This window comes from Euprymna scolopes, chromosome 15 (assembly GCF_053919585.1).
Source record: "Euprymna scolopes isolate OS-2025 chromosome 15, ASM5391958v1, whole genome shotgun sequence".
Lineage (NCBI taxonomy): Eukaryota > Metazoa > Mollusca > Cephalopoda > Sepiida > Sepiolidae > Euprymna > Euprymna scolopes.
In genome coordinates, this window is record NC_136496.1 from 45809489 (window position 1) to 45835312 (window position 25824).

The 25824-nt window shown below is 32.4% G+C and overlaps 2 protein-coding genes across 5 annotated transcripts in view; one reads left to right on the forward strand and one right to left on the reverse strand.

Moving 5' to 3' along the window:
• LOC145293813 (adenylate kinase 2, mitochondrial-like) overlaps nt 1-25824 on the reverse strand; it is a 187158-nt gene that overhangs the window by 108224 nt on the left and 53110 nt on the right. The gene's annotated exons all lie outside the window — the stretch shown is intronic.
• The window catches only part of LOC145293812 (peroxisomal acyl-coenzyme A oxidase 1-like), a 156116-nt gene that overhangs the window by 66409 nt on the left and 63883 nt on the right, over nt 1-25824 (forward strand). For all 4 annotated transcript variants that reach the window (XM_080140423.1, XM_080140422.1, XM_080140421.1 and 1 more), the window contains exons 4-5: nt 7802-7909; nt 10635-10754. In XM_080140423.1, the coding sequence (XP_079996549.1) occupies nt 7802-7909; nt 10635-10754 (228 nt within the window). The remainder of the gene's footprint in view (nt 1-7801; nt 7910-10634; nt 10755-25824) is intronic.

Genomic DNA, 25824 nt, shown 5'->3' on the forward strand with positions numbered 1-25824 from the left:
TACAACTATAATAATTGTTCTGATTGATTTATATTTTTAAATTTAGCTTTTATTCATTACAAAAAACTGTTTACGAGCTAAATGATCATGTTCATTTTATGTTGACGTTTTTAAGGTGTTGCGGGACTAACGGGTTTCGGTGTTAGTCCTGCAAACTCAAAATAATAAAAAATAAAAATAAAGTGTAAAATAGTGGTGACAAGCAAACAAAGATGACGGAGGCTGAAGATAAAGTAAATACAAAATTTATTTTTTTTAAAATTGTAAATAAATGAAACGAGAAGATAAAGTTTCTTCTTAATTGAAAGTCTCTTCCTGCGACTGAGGTAATTAAATGTTTTGAAGGAGAAAAGTAAAAGTTCTTGGTTAGAAATAGCCAGTCGTTTTTTTTTTATAAAAGTCCCTCACTTTAGCGGAGAGATAGAAAAGGGTAAAAAGTCCATTAGGGTAAAAAGCCCATCTCCATGTGGAGGATTAATTATCGAGTCTGCATGCGTTTAACGTCCATGTGGACGGAGATCGACGTTGATGTCTACAGCGTGCTGCTCAAAGGTCGACTGACCTGTCTGGGCACAAAAATGCCCTTTTTATAGACCCAAACCGGTTCCACGGACACCTTAAAAAAAAAACATTTTTTAAATTTGTTTTCCTTGTAATCCCATTGGATGAAAAGAATAATATCTGTGTGATGTAAGATGCCTTCGACTATGTCTGCGTGAACAGGCAAAGTTTAGTTTGAATTTGCGGAGATGTAGAAAAACAGTGTGCGCACAGCTGAGGTAATCTTTATACAGTTGTGCGTGTGCAACTGGGTTTTACAGTTGGGGCTACGCACCATTATTCTGTTTGAGTAGTCTCACTGTGATTACAGTGAGGCTACGATAAAGACATTTTAAAAATTTTCCTTCCCACCTCAACATTAGGAGTGTCAGAAGTCGCCATTACAAAACTGGTGATAAACATTTGATTAATTAGACTTGCTATGTTTCGAAGCTTATAACAACATGAATATTTCAAACCCTAATTTTTTTTTCAATAAAATGAGCAAAGACCAAATTTTAAGATAATAAAAGGTTTAATCGAAAAATATACAATATTTTTTTTAAATCGGTTTTCTTTAAAAAAGATTTCACAAAATTCAACAAATTTTAACTTAATTCAAATCTAATAAATATATATAAATTAAAAAAAAATTACTTACCTATAAAAATACTAATCAATGGGTGCTTCCATTCTTCATTTATAAGAATTTGTCCATATCCATATTTTAGATTCCATGTATTTTTTAAATAAAAGAATTTTTTAAGCAAGGGTCCAAAAAGATTGTGTTTTCGCCGCTGTTAGCAAAACGTTTCTTCTCTTTCTTCCAGTTGTGAAATACGGATGCCTAAAAGGGCCATAATTAATTATTTCAAAAATGTAAAAACACATGTGCGTGAGCTGTTGTGACTTGTGTGTGAAAATATGGGTCACTGTACTTGGAAAATGATCACATTTCACTCATCAGTTTTTGCCGTTTAAATACAAACCACCCGACCAATTTTCCATTTTTTTTATTCTCTTAAAGAAATACATGAGTTTTTGATTTAATATATTTTATTTCTTCTTTATGCAGTGAATTTTTTTTTTTAATCTAAAAAAAACCCACATTGAATGAAATAGAAAAAATTGCTGTAGGTATCCGATATTTACTGGACAATATAACCAAAATGTGAAGTTTCACTTATAAAAAAAAAAAAAAAATCAACGTGGTTTTAAAAAGAAAAGGTTTTAAACTTTTGACTTTACAGGTAAATTTGCACAAAACTATTCTTTTTTTGTTTTAAATTAGATTATTTTATTTATTGATCTTTTATCTTCAATTTGTGATGTATAAATCTGAGGTGAGAAAATTAATTATTTTCATTTTAATAGACATTTCAAAATGGGGGGGGGGTGAATTAAAAAAAAAGCGTTTGTCTAGAATATTATATTCAGTTTATTTACTTATTTACTTAAGCCTTGAGCCCTTGGTGGGGCATAGGCCATCCACAACTGCCCGCCAACGTCCACAGTCCTGGGCGATTTGCTCCAACTCCTTCCAGGAGTAGCCGGTCAGCTTAACGTCTGCCTCCAGTTTTCTTCTCCAGGTGTTTTTTGGTCAGCCTCTTTTCCTCTTTCCCTGAGGATTCCAGGTCAGGGCCTGTGGCATGTGATATTCGTTTGTTGTTTCCTCAGGGTGTGTCCGATCCATTGCCATCTCCTTCTTCTGATCTCTTCTTCTGCTGGTACTTGGTTTTCTTCCAGAGATCTGCATTACTGATGGTAGTTGGCCAGTGGATTCTTAGCATTCTTTGAAGGCACGAGTTTATGAAAGCCTGCACTTTTCCGATGGTGGTCTTTGTTGTTCTCCACGTTTCTGCTCCACACAGTAGTACTGATTTGATTTTGGAATTGAACAGTCGGATTTTTGTACGAGAAGTGATGAGGTTGGATCGCCAGATGTTCTTGAGGGCTATGAAAGATGCTCTTGCTTTTCCGATACGGGTCTTAACATCTGTATCTGTTCCTCCCTGCTGGTTTATCACACTCCCAAGGTATGTGAAGGTCCCAACCTCTTCCAAGTTTTTGTTGCCCAACTCCACTGCTGTTTTGTTGAATGCATTGAGTTTCAGGATCTTAGTCTTGTTAGCGTGTATGTGGAGGTCAACTTGAGAAGTGTGGATGACCAGTCTAGAGGTCTTGCTCTGCATTTGTTGTTGCTTGTGGGAGAGCAGAACGAGATTCAGCAAAGTCAAGGTCATCCAGCTGAGTTCAGAGGGTCCACTGAATGCCATCCCTCTGACCATCCATTGTCTGCCTCATCACCCAGTCAATAGCTAGTAGAAACAAGAATGGCGATAGAAGGCATCCCTGTCTTACGCCAGTCTATATGTTGAAACATCATGTCAACTGTTCCCCGTGTACAACCTGACAAGCCATTCCCTCGTATGACTCCCTGATAATTCTTGTCAGCTTTTCTGGGATCCCATAGTGTCAGAAGAGTTGCCACAAGGTGTTGCGGTGTATGCTGTCAAAAGCCTTGAGGGAGACCACGAAGTTGATGTACAACAAGGAATTCCACTCCAGGGACTGTTCAACTATGATGCGCAACATGGCGATCGGGTCTGTACAGGATCTGTCCTGCCTGAAGCCCAGATCCGGCTTGTACAGGATCTGTTCTGCCTGTAGCAATGGTGGTGGTTGTCCTGGTCGATAAGAGGGTTTTTGGCACTGAAGCGTCCTTTCGGCTTTGACCACAGCACGTCATTCTTTCTGCAGGTGCAGAACCTTCCTCTTCCAGAACCAAAGTTTCTTGGGTTTTTGTTGTGGATGCTTTTGTAGCAAGTTCTTTATTCCGGGGTGAGGGTGCTGGTCCCACGCACAACCTTCCCCAGAAGGTAGGTGGAGTGCTCTTAGTCTGGCCTCTACCCGTCGACCTGTCCGGCATGGGTGGCCCTGCCAGGAGATGAATCTCCTGCCGGCTTAACTCTTGGGGTCATTAAGGCACGCAAGCTTCCCAGCCAACTTCAAGGTTGCTATCCCTTTGGGAAGATTCAGTTTATTAGAAAGAGCATAAAATTTCACATTGCCTGCAAATATCGTAAAAATTGAACCAATCGAAAAATTTTGATAGATTTTTAAATTGAAAAAAATTGAAAAAAAAATTTAACTCGTAAAATTCAATTTACTTCATTATGTAGAAGAAATGGCTGCATGAACGCGCGCAGGCACTTTGTAAACACTGTTTTTTAAAAAATAAAAAATAATAGAAATATTATTTTTCAAAAATCTTTAATAATTTATTTTGGAAGTATATTCCATAAAGAAATTAAACAAACCACTTTAAAAAGAGAAATAACGAGTTTTGTATATTTTATTCACAGTTTTGTGTTAAGGGTGTCAAAAATTCCCCCAAAATTCTGACACACCTACCTCAACATTCACATCTAACATGATGACTTTTATAGGTTTCCAAGTGTGCTGAAAGCGAACATCATATTTACATTTTGTGCAGACATAAACCTTTATGATCCAATGTAATCCATTATGGTGGCTATGTTTTTCCCAACTGAAAAGTACTAATGTTACAAAACACCCCCCTGCCTCTCCATGTTAAGAACGGCGAACGCCACTGACATTTATTAAGTAATATATTGGAAAAATGTCTTAAATTAAGAAAACTACATGTTCGTGCAAAATTTAAATGTGATATTCGTTTTCAGAATACTTGAAAACCCCTAAAAGTCGTCATTTTAAATTAAATATGAGTGTTAAAGTGGAAAAAAGTAAAGATTTGCCGATTTTAATTATAATGAATATATCTTGAATTGTTCTTAAAGTAGACATAACTATTCAAAATACAACTTAATTAATTATTACTTTTAAATTCATGTATTTATTTCAACTTTTATCAATATATATTCATATATATATACCTTGAGCATATTTACATTTCCAGTTTTCCCCCCTTAGTTTGTTAGCACAGTTGTACCAATCCAATTCCGTTACAGTTCGTGATTGCATGTATTTGGCTGAGTGGTCGTGTGTATAGTACATATTTATTTTTCATTTATTGTATTTCTACTTATATAACAGTAATTAAATATGTATATTCTGAGTATATTTACATTTTCCATTATTTGGTTTACATTTGAATTTAGCAGCTATCCAATTCATGTACATTTCAAATTTGTGTGCATTTGTACGCTTGCGAGTGTGTGCGTATTTACGGTATATCTTGGTATTTATTGTATTTATACTTATGCTAGGGTACAAAAACCATATAAGCTGGGTTTTCATTGTACATGTCGGCCGATGAATGCGGAACTTCTTCATTTTTTATTTACATACACGACACCTACTTACTGTTTATTCAGAAACATTACTATAGTTTTAACAATTCTTGTGTTATCACAAAACAAATAACACACTTCTTGTACAATTATCAAATATTACATGGGGGGGGGGTCGTGATAGCACAAGGAGTGTTAAAACTAAATTTTTTTTGCTGATTAAAATACTTTTTTCTTATTTGATAATCCAACAAGCCAGAAACTATATGGTCCCCGACTGATGCCTTTTTCATATTTTTGTGGTGGACAGGAAAGAGTCCTGTGCTTAACCTTATAGCTGATTACTTCAAGTGCACACTTTCTCCCAACGATATGGAACGTCCAACTGTTCTTGTTGCACCTTCCACTGGTAATGCAGCCAGTAAAATAAGTGGCACCACACTTCACACGGCTTTTCATCTTCCTATTTTTCATGGCAGATCAAGAAATACACTTTCTGATGAAATTCTAAATGATTTACATTTAAAGTACAAAAATTTGAAGGTTCTTATCACTGATGAAATCTCCATGACTGCCTATGTACACTAGCTGAGAGTTTATTATTTAAACTCCTTGGCCTAACATTCACAGGTAACAAACATGAATTGGAATGAATACATAGTCAATTTGAATTGTAAAACAAATCTAAATTGACATGTTCTTATTTACTTGTCTCCTCACGAGGGTATAGTTAACTGAAGTTCAGATCTTCATTCATGTATACAAGGCACTTTAAAAAATGAGTTGCCTGCTTACTAGTTTGTAACCTTATATTGTAAACCAATCGCATATATTAAAGTTCAATCTACAAATGTATAATCAATATTTGTAAAATCGAGTGTACAAGAGTTACTTCCCTTGTTCTGTCAGCCAAAATCAGTCGTAGAACTGTTACCTATTTTGCCCATTTAAACTCCTGGCCTGATGTAAAACATTGGACTAAAACAGCCAAGTGACATCGTTTCATAACAAACGATGCCTTAACTTTTTTTAAAATTCGGTACCAATTAAAACACTTATTTAGACACAAGTATGAATTTTAGGAGAAAAATAAAAAAATTAGCCTCAAAAGTGTGTTTTTTACCCCTAAAACACCCTGAGGTTCAAGCCCTAGAATTTTCCCAGGGTCAAATATCATGTTTCCAGATGTATATACATGTGATCTTGCTTTTGGGTAATTTTCAGCAAAATCTAATGGTCGGAAAAGATTCTATGCCCTGCAAAGTGCTAGTAGTTCCCTGATTTATAGGAGAGGAACCTATATTTTCTCTGGCGTCCGTGCATCTGTTAGTTCAGATGATTGCCAGATAACCGTCCATTAGTTTTTCCTGAAATTTTGCCACAAATTGTATTTCATTAAATAGATGTGCACAGTAAAAAAAAATCTTTTTTGCAAAAATTCTCGTTGCATCCCCAGGGGCTCAAAAATGCCCCAAAATGGCCCAAAATGATATTTTTGCCCCTTACTTTTGATCCATCCATTAGATTTTCTTAAAACTTGGCCAAAATATGGAGCTTATTGTTCTTAATATAAATCCAGTATGGATAACCCTGTCAAAATTCTGGTTCGCGTCCCTGGGATTTTAGTGCTAAAAACGCCCCCCTTTTATAGCTCTTTTTTCACATTTCTCAACAAAAACTTGATATGTCTTACTATATAGTGGCTTTACACGGTGGTCAACTCAAATATACATGTGTTAAGGCCTGAAACTGCACAATTTTCCATTTACACTGAGATTCGGTGTCACCATGGGCTCAAAAGGGGTAAAAAATGCCCCAAAATGACCAAAAATGACACTTTTTGCCCAATAGTGTTGGATCCATCCATTAGATTTTCCTGAAACTTGGCCAAATTATGGAGGCCATTGTTCTTAATATAAATTCAGTATGTGTGACCCTAGAAAAATTCTGGTTCGCATCCCTCTGGGACTTTTAGAGCTAAAAAAACATGCCTTTTTGGAGCTCTTTTTTCATATTACTAAAACTTGATATATATATATCTATATAGTGGTTTTCTATGGTGCTGAATTCAAATATGCATGAAACTGCACGGTTTGTCCATTTTCACTGGGATTTGGCATTCCCAGGAGCTCAAAGGGGGTCACAAGAAAAGTTTTGCATCGCAGAATTGAAGAAACAGGTATTCCCAACAAGTCTGACAGGGAGAAGCACGTTGCTTGAGACGATTGAATTGCAATCATGAGAAGTAGTTGCAGGAGTACCTTAAAAGCATTGTAATTTCTTAGGACACCCAGGCACCATGATTGGGCCAAAAAGAGCAAAAAAAATATAAGTTCAAATCAAATTACTCAATTTTTAACTACGATGGAAGTAATATTTGTTTTTAGGACTAACTCAACCTCCACACTTTTCACATTTATCATTTCTTCACTTTTTCTGTGGCGTCATCTCACATGCAGCACCAGAGGGAGACCATGCATGTGTGGCTTGTTTTTTACCATTTTCACCCCTTTTTGATTGTCTTGGAATGCAACCAGAATTTTCCCAGGGTCAAATATTACGTTTCTAGATGTATATTCATGTGATCTTGCTTTTGGGTAATTTTCAGCAAAATCTAATAGTTGGAAAACATTTTATGCCTCGAAAAGTGCTATTTTGGGCCATGTGTCAAAATGGCCCAAAATAATTTACAAATTATCAAGCCTTATCTCAAAAGTCCTAAAACAATGTTTAATCTGATAGCTCTGACAAAAATCTTTTAGATTTTTTTATTTATTTATTTTTAATAAACATTAACAAATAAGATTTTTATTTTTATTAGCACAAATGATTAAAATATTCTCATGCATAATGTTTATCAAAGCAGTTAATGATATTCTTAAAAATTGAATTAAAAATTTTGTTTATTTTATATTATATATATTTATATTATATTTGCATAAATTATTTTGTGAAAAAAAAAATGAATTGCTATATATATTTTGCAGGTACTTATGTTCGAGGGCTTGAAACAACTGCAACTTATGACAAAGAAACTGAAGAATTTGTCTTAAACAGCCCCACCATTACATCCGGTAAATGGTGGTCAGGGGGATGTAAGTAAAAATAATTTTTATGATAAAACACTTGAATTTTATTCGCCAACAAAAAGCCATTTTGTGTTGTACATATGAAGAAAAAAAACAAAAAACAAAAAAACTCTGCAGATTAATTTAATGTCAGTAAAAAAAAATGCAGAAATTTTTAACTGGAATAGTATTTATATTTCTTTTCATTTTTCTTTTGTTAAAGTGAATTTTACGTTTCTGAATTTTTCAGATCCAAATTGATGATTTATATTATTCAAGCAACTGTTTTCATCTTGGTTGTTATTCAAATGTGATCTCTGACATTCTTCAGCTGCATCTTGTCAAACGTTTATGAAATTTCAAATGAAACTCTTTATTTAATCCACAGGGATAGCTTTTCTTAAGTAATTTATATTTGTTTTTTAGTATCATCCACAACAACCTGTGATATAATGGATATAAGTTTGAGGTAATCATCAGTTCTAAGTGACAATCTTTTGGAGGCTGAAGGTTCTGCAACATAGTTATTACATGTCAACCCTAGGGACCTATATGTTGTATGCAGACAGTCGCAAGGAAACAAAGACAAGGAGAGAGTTTGACACATTTTTTTTCAGTTGAAACAACAGACATTTATTTACAGGTACTTCTAGAATAATACCTTGTTTCTTTTTAAAAAATCTTCTCGTACTCCAATGTGTTTAACAAAACTCTGTCATGTCAAACATGTGGTACTCTGTCTTTGTCCGGCCATGTTTAGGACATGTCTGTTGCTCTTGGGTCATGTGTGTAACATGTCTATTTCTGTCTCTCTCAAGTCATTTTTTCTTTTTTATAATCTTTTTCTTCCTTTCTTCCATGCTGTGATGTCACCTTGCACATAGCTCGGTATTTGCATATGTTGGCTGTCGTACAGCTGCTGCTGCTGCCACATGCACATCCACACTCTGTTATAGTTCAATCCTTAGTCCATACAGATAACTATTTGACAAAGATTTCTAAGTTCAATATTGGCCAAATAATATGCAAGATGAGAACAGTAATCTGCATTATCGAAATAATTTGAATTTTATGACGATTTTGTTTTTATCTCAAACTAGCAGACTCCTATATTTTTATTGTCATTGAAATCCATGAAATCGCCCGGGAGGAAGCTTCACATGCCTCCATGCAGTAACTTAGTTCAAAATATATGTTATTCTACATTGCACTCTAGAGAACCTACTGTTTCTTTTATAAAATTATTATTTTATCTTTCCAGTTAACAAAAAAAAAACATTAAGAAATTTATGCATGGGCTTTGAACCTACAGACCATGTCATGCAAAAAAAAAAAGTATATATATAAAATAATACGCTATCAACTTAACCACAGTAGAATTTTCATGGCCCGTTGTTCTGTCATTGTTGCTAAGAGACGACATGGAAAAATGGCTTTAACGATGATAGATAAATTAAAATAATGGTTTTGATTATCAATTAGCGGTAATTATCTGGGGTATTCTGAGACAAAACTTAATTAAGATCACTCCCAGACTTATACACTAAAGTTCTATAAATTTTAAAGAAAATCTGTTCAGCCGTTTCGGAGTCTATAAGGAACAAACTCACACACACACACACAAAGTTGCATTTATATAATTGTGGAGATGTAATTACAAATTCTATCAAATATGTTCATAAGTTTATGAAATTACTTTAAAGCCTTATGTTAAACAACATGAGATATTTACATGCATTTACTGTATTGTTCTATGTGACTTCAAATAAAACACAAAAAGAAGTTTCAATATAATTAGATAGCTCATCTTTAATCTGTAAAAAGATATACCCGTCTTTATTTCTATTTCTTGTTGAGTAGTGTCATGTTCACAAATCAACAATATTACACAATTTTGATTGAAGCAAAATAAAATCTTTATTAGATGCACATTTTTTTCAAGTATTGTGTGTTAGTGATGGCAGCCTGTTAATGGACTTTCTATCTCACTTTGTTTATAACTTTAGACTTTTGACCTGAACTGTTTGTAATTATTATTCTTCATCTATGAAATTGTTTATTTCTGCAAAGAGTGAAAATTCACTGATTCTCTTAAGGGAAACATTTCATTACTCTGTTAAGAATAGAACAGCAAAATTATTGTTTCTGAATTTTTGAGATGAGGATTAATAATTTGCATATTATTTGGATTCTTCAAACTACTATTCTCGTCTTGAGCATTATGCGCACAACGTTTCGGTCAATATAACTTCTGACGGTTTTTCAGATATATCTTATTAAACTCTGGAATTTCTCTGTCTGCAAGGACCCATAGCATCATGGATAAAGTACTTGGTAAAATTCAGTTTTATGTTACACTCTTCTAAGGTTGAAGATTCAATCCTCAGTAAAGTGATACTAAAAATACAATTGCAAATTATTTAAGACTTCTACTCAGTCATGGCTAATGAAACAGGAGCATGCTACTCCAGTGGATTAAATAAAAGGTTCCATTGATGCAAATTTTGTGCAAATTCCTAAATTCAACATAAAGGTTCCCCAGATCAACAAAATACACCTGAAGAAGGTCGGAGGTTACATCGACTGAAACGTGCACATAACATTCAAGATGGGAACAGTAGTTTGAATAATCCAAATGATACGAAAATTATTAATTTCTTAAAAGTTAATATTATTATATGAAATCATGGCATATCTAATTAAACAATTAAAATAAACTTTATTACTTGAATTCTTTTCTTTTTTTTTATAGTGGGAATAAATGCAACCCATTGTATTTTGATGGCACAGTTGTATACGCAGGGCAAGTGCTATGGCATTCATCCTTTTATTGTGCAAATTCGAAGCCTAGAAGATCACAAACCTCTGCCAGGTTGATATATTTCCTATTTTACTGATTTAATTTTTCAAATCAATTATTAGAAATGTACACTATTTTAATAGTTTAATATTTGAAGTAAATACAAAATATTTTGTTTTTTATTTATAAAAATTGCTCCAGACAAGGCATTAAGCGACTTGATGCTAGGAGCTAAAAATACTACTTTAAAGTAAAAAATTTACATAATTTGCTGGTAACTTTCATTTTATGATAATTAGGATTTATTTCTGCCTTAAAAAGATCATGAGAATAAAACTATAGAAATCTTTGAAATGAAGAAATAAGGAAAGAAAGCTTTTTGAAAATATTTATTGCTAATTATGTTTAAAAGAGAATTTTCATTTACTGATATTTGTGTGTGTGTGTGTGTGTGTGTGTGTGTGTGTGTGTGTGTGTGTACATGAAGAATAGGACACGAATAGTTAATTCAAAATATACATAGAAAGATAAATTTGAAATAGAAGAATGAGTAGAATTAGAAATCAAGTTAATGATTCAACCTGATGTAGTGTGTTATAATTTTCAGCTAAGGTTACAAAAAACATTCATTTTTTTTACTTCAGCTCTATTCCAAGCTACGTTAAGAATGCTGAGACCTTATCTGTAGCCTCTTTTAATTTCAAAGGAAAAAAAATATAACAGAAAAATATTTCATTTAAATTTTTCAAATGAAATTTTTCTTTACTTATTTTTTATTATATTCTGTTGTCTTTTTTCTTATTCACTTTATTCAGAATTGTCTGCTCCTAAGCTATTTTTTTTGTTAAACTTTATTGCAGAGTTATGTGTGCAGTTCTACTGGTTTATTGCTTACAAAACAACATGATTCTGAAAAAGAACAGATAATAGATTGTATTCTATGTTAGTAAACTAGGAAGATATCACACATAACAACCTAGAAATATAATGAAGATATTTTTGATAAGCACATATGCACAAAAAATTTATTAGAACCATAATGGCCAACTGCTTCCTTTGTCAGATGGAATCAAGATGGAGGTGGAACTCAATTTACTGGTGGGGTACCATTTTGTTTTAGATGTTTTCAAATTTATTTATTTTAGTAAAGAGAGGTAAATGAGGAATGAAACTAAATGTCTACAAAGTAGAGGAATGCTGGGTTCACTTTGAGCCTGGGGTGATGGGTGTGTCCATGTCTATTTGGAGCCAGTGAGGGATGAGGAAATTGAGCAGAAACCTCTTCTTTGGCTGGTTGTGGTAATGTTTTGTCAATAGTCTTACTGCAAAAATTTCTGGGATGATAGGTTTGGTTTTAATGCCACATCATCCAGTTGGATAGGTGGTATCAATTGTAATTCAAGATCCTGAAGTATTCCTTTTTTGTATGTGCTAAACCTTAGCTGGTAACTAGCAAACTTCTGAACATAAATGCAACCATCAAATACTCTTTATGAACATTGTTATTTGTCAAGTCTCTATGTCACTTCTGTTTGAGGTTTTTGTGAGTGGCATAATTGATAGTACATTTACTGGATCAATTATGTTCCAATAGAGGATTGCAGGCACTTCACTTTTGGTGGGTTTATAGGATCTAATAATTGCATTTTTGTGAGGCCCTGTTACAAGGATCCTTCAGATTCGACCCATTTCAGGATGGATTTTTGATTAGGACATATTAGTTGTTCTGGCCCTGTATTGCCTGGATCCATTACATTTTTAGTAAATATTTCTATTATCATGCCTTTAAGGTACCTATTTAAAAATTTCTACATATTAAAAAATTACCAGATCAGATTAAGTATTTTTCTAAATAAATTGTAGCAAAGCATGTAGCAAATGGTACAACAGATGAAAATTGGTTAGTCAGAATCAAAGCTTAAATGCTATTTAGGTCCAACTGTTAAAATCCGGACAACATTATCTATATGAAAGTGAAAATGTATGTATGTATGTTTGTCTGTCTGCTAAAAACTTTCGAGAGACAGGACAAAAATTCACAAATTTGCTCTCATATCAAAGCCCCATCCTTCACCTGACAAATATCGAAAAATTGGTCAAAAACGTTAATTTTTTCACCCTGAAATCAGCACTTTTCTACAGGGGGGGGGGGTCAGCAAAAATCGTCCTCTCATGACGAAGTCGCTTCTACGCATGCATCATATGACGTCATAACCTGATTTAGTTTAAAGATAAAAAAAAAATGACCTAATTTCATGTACGTCGTGTTAGGTCAGTTGGTTAGAGCACTGGGTCATTATCTAAAGGTTTTGGGTTTGAATCGTGGTGTGAGATATCTTTTTTTTTTTCGATTTTTTAAAATTTTAATATTGAAGCAGGGTTATTTAAGTCATTTTTCACGTAATGTTCGTTTTTCTGTTTTTGTTTTTTACTTCGCTTATTCTTAGGTTTTCATTAACACCCCCCCCCCACCCCCGACCGACCACACACACCCAAAAACCACCGATTTTTTAAATTTTAATATTAAAACAGGCTTATTTAAGCCATTTTTCACGTGTTTTTTTTTGGGAGGGAGGGTTATTTTTCAGATTTTTAAAAGAAGTTTTACGTTCGTTTTTCTGTTTTCTTTTTTGTTTTTGTTTTTCCGATTTTTACATTTAACATCGTTCGCTTGCCTTACATTAGTTTTTTTTGTGTTTTTTTTTGATTTTTTTAAGTTTTAACTTTTTTTTATATAATATTTAATTTTTATTTAATATTTAAAAATATTTACTTCGCTTATTCTTATGTCTTGATTACCCCCCCCCCCCCACCGCTCGGGTACTTCCTGCTTTATTTTAACGTTTGTTTTTCTGTTTTCTTTTTTTGTTTTTTTAGTTTATTTTTTTTTTACTTTGCTTATTCTTATGTTTTGATTAACAACCCCCATCCCCGCCTGAGCACACACACCCTCCAAACACTCGGGCAACGCTGGGTACCCCCCGCTAGTCTATATATATAAAAGCGAAAATGTGCCTATGTATGTGTGTTTGTATGTCTCGCAAAAACTTTCGACACAGGCCACGGATTTTCACCAAATCTATATCATTTTCAAGCTCGTACCATTGCCCGACAAATATCGAAAAATTGGCCCAAAACATTAATTCCTTCACCCTAAACTCGCCATTTTTGTACAGAGAGAGGGTAGCAAAAAACCGTCCTCTCATGACAAGATGGCTTCTACGCATACACAAATGACGTCGGAACATGATTTAGGTTAAATATAAAAAAAAAAACGACCCAATTTCGTCAACGTCCTCTTAGCTCACTTGATTAGAGCGTGGTGTCATTATCTAAAGGTTGTAAGTTCGAATCGTGGTGTGAGATATATTCTTTTTTTTTCGCTTTTTAAAATTTTAATATTGAAACAGGGTTATTTAAGCCATTTTTCACATGTTTTTTTTTATTTTTCAGATTTTTTAAAGAGGTTTTAACGTTCGTTTTTCTGATTTTTTTTTCCATCACATTCGCGTTTTCTTTTTTTGTTTTTGTTTTTCCGATTTTAAGGAATTTTAACATCGTTCGTTTGCCTTACGTTAGTTTTTTTTTTTCTTGATTTTTTTAAAGCTTTAACATTTTTTTTATATATAATACAGGGTGATTACTTCGCTTAATCTTTTGTTTTGATTTACCCCCACCCCCGCCTGAGCACACACACCTCTAAACACCCGGGCAACGCCAGGTACCCCCGCTAGTTTTATATATTAGATAATTTTCTTTATTCTTAAGTTATTTTTAGGCATTGTGGTGAAAATATATTTTCTAGGCAGTTTCTGTGACAGTAAAGATTGTGGACAAGCTTCATCATGTATCCTTCCACCATTAAGTTTTGTAATTCTCATGTATACATGTATATCTCTGAAGGAGTCACCACATTGCAATATTTGATAGAATCTTGTGACAGTGGAATATGGTAGAAGGTCAGTTTTGATGATTCATCTTCACTGATTTATAATCCACAGGGTAGAACCACTGTTTAGCATAGTGGATGGCTTTGGCTTTGAATAATAACTGATACTGTAAAATGACCAGGTGATGTCTTCCAGTAGGCTTGCTGAACAAGAAAACGGATTTACGTACTCCAGTTATTCTGTCAGCTTAGTTTGGGGTGAATATACCAGAAAATTTTTAACTTGTCAAAGTTGACTTGTAGATCTTTCAGCTATTCTTCACTGTACTAGGTTTAATTGGTTTCTTTGTAAATCCCATATTGATAGTGACTTTGAACTGACCAACTCTGCTATTATATGCAGGTAGGTCATATCTAAATACATTAATAAATTCAACAGAGGTTATTGGAATATCATCCTTTTTAGGTGGATAATATGTGATCAGAATCAATGATCATGCTGGAGTGTCTTCATGGTGTTTCATTGATATGTACACATATGGAGAATTGTAAATATTCATGGGGTCAAACTGTGGTTTGTTAGTATGAGGCATAAAAATTTGAACATTTAACTTTTGTGATGGTGATGTGATTGAGTCGTACCTGAACTTGGTGCTACCAATCCAAATCGGGTGTCTGTAAAATGTTAGATTGATAAGTGTAACAGAAGTAAGTTAATACTGTCTTACAATTGCCAGCTTATATTAGCCTCATTTACTTATTACACAAAGTGTTGCACATGGACAGGTTGGTCTAATATTGTTTGGGGATTACCATTGCTTGATTAAAGGATAACCAGCTATTTATAATATGTCTGAAATACTACTCTAGCAAGTTTGATTGACTGGTCATTCTTTTACATGAATGAAACACTTCCAAGACTGTTAATATATACTAATTAATCTGTGTTCCAATGTTGCCCGGGAAAGAAGATTAACTCAAGAAATTCAGTACTCAAGCTTGAATGATTTAGTATGAACACAGACCCTAAAATCTAGATCTCCAGAATTTTCTGTCGTTTTTTGTTAGTGTTATGTATTTTTTCACAAATACTATGATTATCAAGCAGATGAAACCTATATCATTCATGTGATTATGCTTGTGTGTACTGATCTCTGGTGATAACTTGAACAAAAGAAAATTCACAAGCTTAATCAAATCTATCTACATCTATGATATTTCCTCCTTTTTTTTTTTGACATAGGCATCACCACTTATCAAGGCCAAGAGGCCACTCGAGGATAAGGGTTAAAGAGTGTACAGTAGAAATTGAACAATATAGTAATCGTTAGTAATGGAAATTCGGTAAATTTGTTAACTTATATGGAACAGCTCATCAAAAACTTGTTTACGTTAGACTTGAAGACAACCATATTGTAGTCAGCTGGAAAGCAGGAAAACAGAAGACAATTCCATAGGCGTACAGTTCTAAGAAAGAAACTTTGCTCATGGAATCTATGTTTATGTTTAGGCATAGATAAAGAGTGGGGGAAATTAGTGATAGTGTTTTCTGCTAGACGAATGTTTCTTGTGAAAGTTTGGTGAGGGGGAGACCATAGATTGGAGCTCAGTCGAGCACTTGCCATGAAAATAACGATAAAGCAGAGACAAACTCGCAACATCTCTTCTGTGAGAAAGAGGTTGCAGGAAGAGAAAAGGACATCCCCTATGAGGCTACGAAGTCTATTTTGAACTCTATCAAGGCAGGATATCCTTTCTAGCAGCTCCTGCCCAAATGTGGCAACAGTACTCCATCCTTGGACGTACCTGGCTCTTATATAGATAGAGAATTGCATCAGCAGTGAGTCCAGCATTTGTCCAGCGGCCTTAGCAATGGATTTAATGTATGTGTTCCATTTAAGATCAGGAGTAAAGGTCAAGCCCAGAAGCTTGTCAAAACATGAGGCTTCCCCATTCACTTCAATTGATGCCAGATGGGGATCAGAGCATTGATGATGCAAAGATAAAAGCTTGGTTTTAGATGCATTAAAAGTAACAAGCCACCTCTTTCCCCATTGAACCACTTGCTCAAGATCAGAGGAGAGAGAATCAGAGAGAACTTGATCATTTACGGTCTTAGATGTGCTACCATAGATAGTAGTGTCATCAGCATAAATGTCTACGAATGATGTAAGGATGTGATTTGGAAGATCATTAATGTAGCTCAGGAAGAATTTGGGCCCAGGATGGACCCCTGAGGGACTCCAGCATTAATACTGAGAGCTTCTGATTTTTACCCATCAACCACTGCTCTTATGAGCCTATCAAAGAGAAAAGGCCTTTGATATGTCAAGAGCAATTTCCCTAGAAAGGTTGCTTCCGTCAAGAGATTCGCTAATCCTATGAGATATAACTTTAAGCACATTTATTTAACACAGATTCCAGCAACTTACACATGACACACAGGAGACTTATTGGCCTGTACTGAGAGGGAGATGAGCAATCACCTGAATTCTTAAAAATAGGGCATACTGATGAGATTTTCCAGGGTGAGGGTAGCAATTCTCCTTGACAACATTTAAACATGCTAGTTCTGGTTGAAGTTTTTTGAGTACTATAATTGGAATACCGTCAGTGCCGGTTGCTTTACTGGAATCAAGGTTTTTGATTAGCTTGGCAACATCACGTACAGATATTTGTATATCACATAGCATGTTTTCTGATACAGGAGGAAATATTGGAGGTTGGTGGCCTTGGTTGCAAAGGGTAGAGTTAGCTGCAAAGTTCTTGGTAAAGAGTTTGGCTTTGTCTGATGCTGACAAGATTAACTCAATTAATGATAGTTGGGATAGAGCATTTAAGGATTCTGTTTGCTATTTGCCAAAACTGGCAGTCCTGAAAGCGGCTTTAGTCTCAGTACATCTATTACGTTGGAAGCAATGGAAAAAGTGATTTCTGTGTGCAATGGCAGCAACACATTCTGGAGAGAACCATGGCTGGCTGTTAGGTTTTTGCTAGAATTTTTTCGAGAATATGAAACGGTCAATACCTACAATTAACCATTCCATCAGGTCTGATACTATAGATGACACATCCATTTTAAACATGGAACGCAGAGTTAGATCTGATATAAATGTACGGAAACTATCCCAGTCAGACATAGAGTATCGATATACTGTATGATGGAGAGGTACATCTGAGGACTTATTACATTTCATTTTTATCTTAACTGATACAACAGAGTGGTTGGAAGATCTAAGTGGAGACAGAACAGAGCTGAACACAGTTTGGGGCAAGTTGTAAGAAAAAGGTCTAGGAGACTTGTATACTGGCCATCAGTATCGAGCACACGGACAATCTGAGTGAGATCATAAGCAATGGCAAAATCATGACAGAACCTCCCCTCATCATCTGTCTTGTTTGAGTGAGTTAACTATTCCACATTGTGAACATTGAAGTCTCCACAGACATGAATATTAGCTGAAGGATAAGCAGATAGGACGTGGTCAATTTTCTCAGATATGCTTTTAAAGACAGTAACTCCGCTGTTGTGGGGGCAATAGAGAGCAAATATAAATGCAGTAGTTTGAGCAAATGCAACCCGGAAGCACATATAGGGTAAGTTAGGATCTTCTCTGGAGATGTCCCTACCACATGGAAAGCCATCTTTAATATAGGCACATATTCCATGCCCATGGCGATCTTGGGGGTCATATTTGGAAGTTAAATTAGAGTATCCTTTAATTACGAACTCATCTAGCGAAATAGTCTGTCCAATGCCAGTTTCGTTTAGAAATAAAAGGTCCGGTTTAGTCTCCTGTAATTGGGTTTCAACCTCTGGAAGGTTAGAACGTAGACCTCTGATGTTAGAGAAGGAGACATGGTAGTGGGTGTCTACATTAGAAGTTGGAGATCTGGGTTTAATCATCTATTTTTTATTGAAACTTTTCATGATGGAGTTTTGGGATTTGTGGGCTAGGTCGACAGACTTGCTTGAAGCAGGGCAGAGAGGGAAAGTAAGAGAGAAATAGAAAAGAAGAAATATTTTTTTTGTAGCACATGAAAAGGTAAAGCCGTAACAATTACCCACTAATATGGCATCGAGAGGCCCCACCAGAAGCTACTGCATGGTCCAGAATCCATTCACCAAATGGCAATACAGCAGCCCCAGTACTTTGCACCTGTTGATAGGATAGCCTCCTTAGTGATTAATCCAAGGTTTGAGTCCCTGACTATCAGGCGGATAACGTCAGCCCAGATAAAACGTTTATCTCCTTACTAGTGACATGGCTACAAGGATAGACTTAGAAACAGAAAATTTTCGACATCTCTGGCGGCTGTTCACGCAAAATACTGCCAACCTAGAATACAGCTTTTTCTTCCCCCTTTGTCAGAAAAATCACTCATTGAAATATGAGGACTGAGTGACAAATAAAGAGAAGCGAGAGTAATGGGAGCTGCCGATAACGCATCCACAATGCATTGTCTACTGAGGAGTTAGTAAAAATCAATTACTTTTGAAGGTGTGGGGAGGGCCTACTGTAATGTCATTATTTAAAAACCCATTCTTAACATGGGGAGGAGGTTTTGTTAACTATGTTAATTTTGTTAACTTGCATGTAAAGATACTGTAACAATTGAATGCAACTTGGAAATCCTTTTTCATTAAGAAAAAATTTGGTATGGAAGTTAATTTGTCCTTAGTCAGTATACTTCTATACTAAAGCAATTTTTATTTTTACCTACTGTCAGAGTGCTCCTATATGGGGAGCTGGTTTACCCCCACATTAAAAGCGACCTTGTATCACATATTGCTCGCATAGGGAAGCAATTAAATACCAATAATCGATGTACCTTTTTGTTGTGATAATAAACGTTTTTCTGTGGTTCTATTAAAAAAGCATTCATAAAAATGTATTAAACGTTTTTCTGTTTAGTAACAAGTCTTTAGAATTATTAAGAGATTATCTTTTAAGAAGTTATTTTCTATTTTATATATAAAAAAGAAAATAGTTTATTGTGGTATTTTACAAAAAAAAAAGCAGTTCTTAAAAATATTTGTACCTTTGCAGTTTAAGAACAGTGTTGGCATAAAAATATCATTATTTAGAACATATGGGGCAGTTAAGGCTTAGTTAACTATTCTGTACTTGCATTAAGTTAATAAACAGAATATACCATAAAAACATGAAAATTAAATATAGAAAATGAAAATTGGAATTTCTCAGATGTCTTTGCAAACATTATTTTTCAATTACCTGCTACATTTATGATAGGCCATTTTCTACAAAGAATGAAGACAGTCTGGAAGACTGTATAGAAAACTTTGAACTTTTTTGCATTTATGACAAGTATTTTTTATTGCTGAATTAATGAATATTCCAAATGTTTTTTTAAAAATTTGTTGACAATTTATTTTTGTACACAATTTGTAATTATCATTAGAAGTTCATCATCAGAGATTATTCACTAACAACAACCAGTGGTTTTATTTGGAACCTGAGTAACAAGTCTTCCCAGATTTCCAGTACTCTCCACCTCTTTTTTCTGCTTTCTACAGTCTTCTACATTTATTAATCCTCCATTCTCTTTCATGTAGAGTCATTCAGTATCATCTTTTGAGTGTAATTAGTTTCCTCGTATTCTGATCAAGATGCCTAAGTTCTTCTTTGGTTCAGCCTATGAATGGTCCAGATTACTGTATTAGCGATACTGACTGGATATGCTTAAATAAAAAACTTTTCATTGCTTTTTATGCAAATACCTTTTTACATAGACCACCAGTAAAATGTTGCAAATAGGTAATGTTGTTTAAAATGTTGCAAATAAGCAATGTTTTTTTTAAATGTTGCAAATAGGCAATTTTGTTTTAATTGTTGCAAAAGGCAATTTTGTTTTAATTGTTGCAAATAGGCAATTTTGTTTTAATTGTTGCAAATAGGTAAGGTTGTTTTAAATGTTGCAAATAGACAATTTTGTTTTAATTGTTGCAAATAGGTAATATTGTTTAAAATGTTTCAAATAGGTAATGTTGTTTTAAATGTTTCAAATAGGTAATGTTGTTTTAAATGTTTCAAATAGGCAATTTTGTTTTAATTGTTGCAAATAGGTAAGGTTGTTTTAAATGTTTCAAATAGGTAATGTTGTTTTAAATGTTTCAAATAGGTAATGTTGTTTTAAATGTTTCAAATAGGTAATGTTGTTTTAATTGTTGCAAATAGGCAATTTTGTTTTAATGGTTGCAAATAGGCAATGTTGTTTTAATTGTTTCAAATAGGTAATGTTGTTTTAAATGTTGCAAATAGGCAATTTTGTTTTAATGGTTGCAAATAGGCAATGTTGTTTTAATTGTTTCAAATAGGTAATATTATTTTAGATGTTGCAAATAGGTAATGTTGTTTTAAATGTGGCAAATAGGTAATATTGTCTTAGATGTTACAAAAAGGTAATATTCTTTAAATGTTGCAAATAGACAATTTTGTTTTAATTCTTTCAAATAGGCAATTTTGTTTTAATTGTTACAAATAGGTATTATATTTTTAAATATTGCAAATAGGCAATTTTGTTTTAATTGTTTCAAATAGGTAATGTTGTTTTAGATGTTGCAAATAGGTAATATTGTTTTAGATGTTGCAAATAGGTAATGTTGTTTTAAATGTTGCAAGTAGGTAATATTGTTTTAAATGTTACAAATAGGTATTATTGTTTTAGATGTTGCAAATAGCTAATATTGTTTTAGATATTGCAAGTAGGTAATGTTGTTTTAAATGTTACAAATAGGTAATATTGTTTTAGATGTTACAAAAAGGTAATATTTTATAGATGTTGCAAATATACAATTTTGTTTTAATTGGTGCAAATAGGAAAATTTGTTTTAATTATTGGAAATAGGTAATGTTGGGTGTAATTGTTTCAAATAGGCAATGTTGTTTTAGATGTTTCAAATAGGTAATGTTGTTTCAGATGTTGCAAATAGGTAATATTGTTTAGATGTTGCACAGAGGCAATTTTTTTAATTGTTGCAAATAGGCAATTTTGTTTCAATTATTACAAATAGGTAATGTTGTTTTAATTATTACAAATAGGTAATGTTGCTTTAATTATTACAAATAGGCAATTTTGTTTTAATTATTACAAATAGGTAATGCTGTTTTAATTGTTTTAAATAGGTTATGTTGTTTTAGATGTTGCAAATAGGTAATATTCTTTTAAGTGTAGTAAATAGGCAATTTTGGTTTAGATGTTGCAAATAGCTAATATTGTTTTAGATGTTGCAAGTAGGTAATGTTGTTTTAGATGTTGCAAATAGCTAATATTGTTTTAGATGTTGCAAGTAGGTAATGTTGTTTTAGATGTTGCAAATAGCTAATATTGTTTTAGATGTTGCAAGTAGGTAATGTTGTTTTAGATGTTGCAAATAGCTAATATTGTTTTAGATGTTGCAAATAGATGTTATTTTAATTGTTGCAAATAGCTAATATTGTTTTAGATGTTGCAAATAGACAATTTTGTTTTAGATGGGACAAATAGGCAATATTGTTTTTAGATGTTTCAAATAGATGTTATTTTAATTGTTGCAAATAGGCAATTTTGTTTTCATTGTTGCAAGTAGGTAATGTTGTTTTAATTATTACAAATAGGTAATGTTGTTTTAATTATTACAAATAGGCAATTTTGTTTTAATTATTACAAATAGGTAATGTTGTTTTAGATGTTGCATATAGCTAATATTGTTTTAGATGTTGCAAATAGCTAATATTGTTTTAGATGTTACAAATAGCTAATATTGTTTTAGATGTTACATATAGCTAATATTGTTTTAGATGTTGCATATAGCTAATATTGTTTTAGATGTTGCAAATAGCTAATATTGTTTTAGATGTTGCAAGTAGGTAATGTTGTTTTAGATGTTACAAATAGCTAATATTGTTTTAGATGTTACATATAGCTAATATTGTTTTAGATGTTGCAAGTAGGTAATGTTGTTTTAGATGTTGCATATAGCTAATATTGTTTTAGATGTTGCAAATAGCTAATATTGTTTTAGATGTTACAAATAGCTAATATTGTTTTAGATGTTGCATATAGCTAATATTGTTTTAGATGTTGCATATAGCTAATATTGTTTTAGATGTTAAAAGTAGGTAATGTTGTTTTAGATGTTGCATATAGCTAATATTGTTTTAGATGTTGCAAATAGCTAATATTGTTTTAGATGTTACAAATAGCTAATATTGTTTTAGATGTTACATATAGCTAATATTGTTTTAGATGTTGCAAGTAGGTAATGTTGTTTTAGATGTTGCAAATAGCTAATATTGTTTTAGATGTTACAAATAGCTAATATTGTTTTAGATGTTACAAATAGCTAATATTGTTTTAGATGTTACATATAGCTAATATTGTTTTAGATGTTGCAAGTAGGTAATGTTGTTTTAGATGTTGCATATAGCTAATATTGTTTAGATGTTACAAATAGCTAATATTGTTTTAGATGTTACATATAGCTAATATTGTTTTAGATGTTGCATATAGCTAATATTGTTTTAGATGTTGCAAATAGCTAATATTGTTTTAGATGTTACAAATAGCTAATATTGTTTTAGATGTTACATATAGCTAATATGGTTTTAGATGTTGCAAGTAGGTAATGTTGTTTTAGATGTTGCATATAGCTAATATTGTTTTAGATGTTGCAAATAGCTAATATTGTTTTAGATGTTACAAATAGCTAATATTGTTTTAGTTGTTGCATATAGCTAATATTGTTTTAGATGTTACATACAGCTAATATTGTTTTAGATGTTACAAATAGCTAATATTGTTTAAGATGTTACATATAGCTAATATTGTTTTAGATGTTGCAAATAGCTAATATTGTTTTAGATGTTACAAATAGCTAATATTGTTTTAGATGTTGCAAATAGCTAATATTGTTTTAGATGTTGCAAATAGCTAATATTGTTTTAGATGTTGCAAGTAGGTAATGTTGTTTTAGATGTTACAAATAGCTAATATTGTTTTAGATGTTACATATAGCTAATATTGTTTTAGATGTTGCAAGTAAGTAATGTTGTTTTAGATGTTGCATATAGCTAATATTGTTTTAGATGTTGCAAATAGCTAATATTGTTTTAGATGTTACAAATAGCTAATATTGTTTTAGATGTTGCATATAGCTAATATTGTTTTAGATGTTGCATATAGCTAATATTGTTTTAGATGTTGCAAATAGCTAATATTGTTTTAGATGTTACAAATAGCTAATATTGTTTTAGATGTTACATATAGCTAATATTGTTTTAGATGTTGCAAGTAGGTAATGTTGTTTTAGATGTTGCATATAGCTAATATTGTTTTAGATGTTGCAAATAGCTAATATTGTTTTAGATGTTACAAATAGCTAATATTGTTTTAGATGTTACATATAGCTAATATTGTTTTAGATGTTACATATAGCTAATATTGTTTTAGATGTTACAAATAGCTAATATTGTTTTAGATGTTACATATAGCTAATATTGTTTTAGATGTTGCAAATAGCTAATATTGTTTTAGATGTTACAAATAGCTAATATTGTTTTAGATGTTGCATATAGCTAATATTGTTTTAGATGTTGCAAATAGCTAATATTGTTTTAGATGTTGCAAGTAGGTAATGTTGTTTTAGATGTTACAAATAGCTAATATTGTTTTAGATGTTACATATAGCTAATATTGTTTTAGATGTTGCAAGTAGGTAATGTTGTTTTAGATGTTGCATATAGCTAATATTGTTTTAGATGTTGCAAATAGCTAATATTGTTTTAGATGTTACAAATAGCTAATATTGTTTTAGATGTTACATATAGCTAATATTGTTTTAGATGTTGCATATAGCTAATATTGTTTTAGATGTTGCAAATAGCTAATATTGTTTTAGATGTTACAAATAGCTAATATTATTTTAGATGTTACATATAGCTAATATTGTTTTAGATGTTGCAAGTAGGTAATGTTGTTTTAGATGTTGCATATAGCTAATATTGTTTTAGATGTTGCAAATAGCTAATATTGTTTTAGATGTTACAAATAGCTAATATTGTTTTAGATGTTGCATATAGCTAATATTGTTTTAGATGTTGCAAATAGCTAATATTGTTTTACATGTTGCAAGTAGGTAATGTTGTTTTAGATGTTACATATAGCTAATATTGTTTTAGATGTTGCAAATAGCTAATATTGTTTTAGATGTTACAAATAGCTAATATTGTTTTAGATGTTACATATAGCTAATATTGTTTTAGATGTTGCAAGTAGGTAATGTTGTTTTAGATGTTGCATATAGCTAATATTGTTTTAGATGTTGCAAATAGCTAATATTGTTTTAGATGTTACAAATAGCTAATATTGTTTTAGATGTTACATATAGCTAATATTGTTTTAGATGTTGCAAGTAGGTAATGTTGTTTTAGATGTTGCATATAGCTAATATTGTTTTAGATGTTGCAAATAGCTAATATTGTTTTAGATGTTACAAATAGCTAATATTGTTTTAGATGTTGCATATAGCTAATATTGTTTTAGATGTTGCAAGTAGGTAATGTTGTTTTAGATGTTGCATATAGCTAATATTGTTTTAGATGTTACAAATAGCTAATATTGTTTTAGATGTTACAAATAGCTAATATTGTTTTAGATGTTACATATAGCTAATATTGTTTTAGATGTTACATATAGCTAATATTGTTTTAGATGTTGCAAATAGCTAATATTGTTTTAGATGTTGCAAGTAGGTAATGTTGTTTTAGATGTTGTATATAGCTAATATTGTTTTAGATGTTGCAAATAGCTAATATTGTTTTAGATGTTGCAAGTAGGTAATGTTGTTTTAGATGTTGCATATAGCTAATATTGTTTTAGATGTTGCAAGTAGGTAATGTTGTTTTAGATGTTGCATATAACTAATATTGTTTTAGATGTTGCAAATAGCTAATATTGTTTTAGATGTTACAAATAGCTAATATTGTTTTAGATGTTGCATATAGCTAATATTGTTTTAGATGTTGCAAGTAGGTAATGTTGTTTTAGATGTTGCATATAGCTAATATTGTTTTAGATGTTGCAAATAGCTAATATTGTTTTAGATGTTGCAAGTAGGTAATGTTGTTTTAGATGTTGCATATAGCTAATATTGTTTTAGATGTTGCAAATAGCTAATATTGTTTTAGATGTTACAAATAGCTAATATTGTTTTAGATGTTACATATAGCTAATATTGTTTTAGATGTTGCA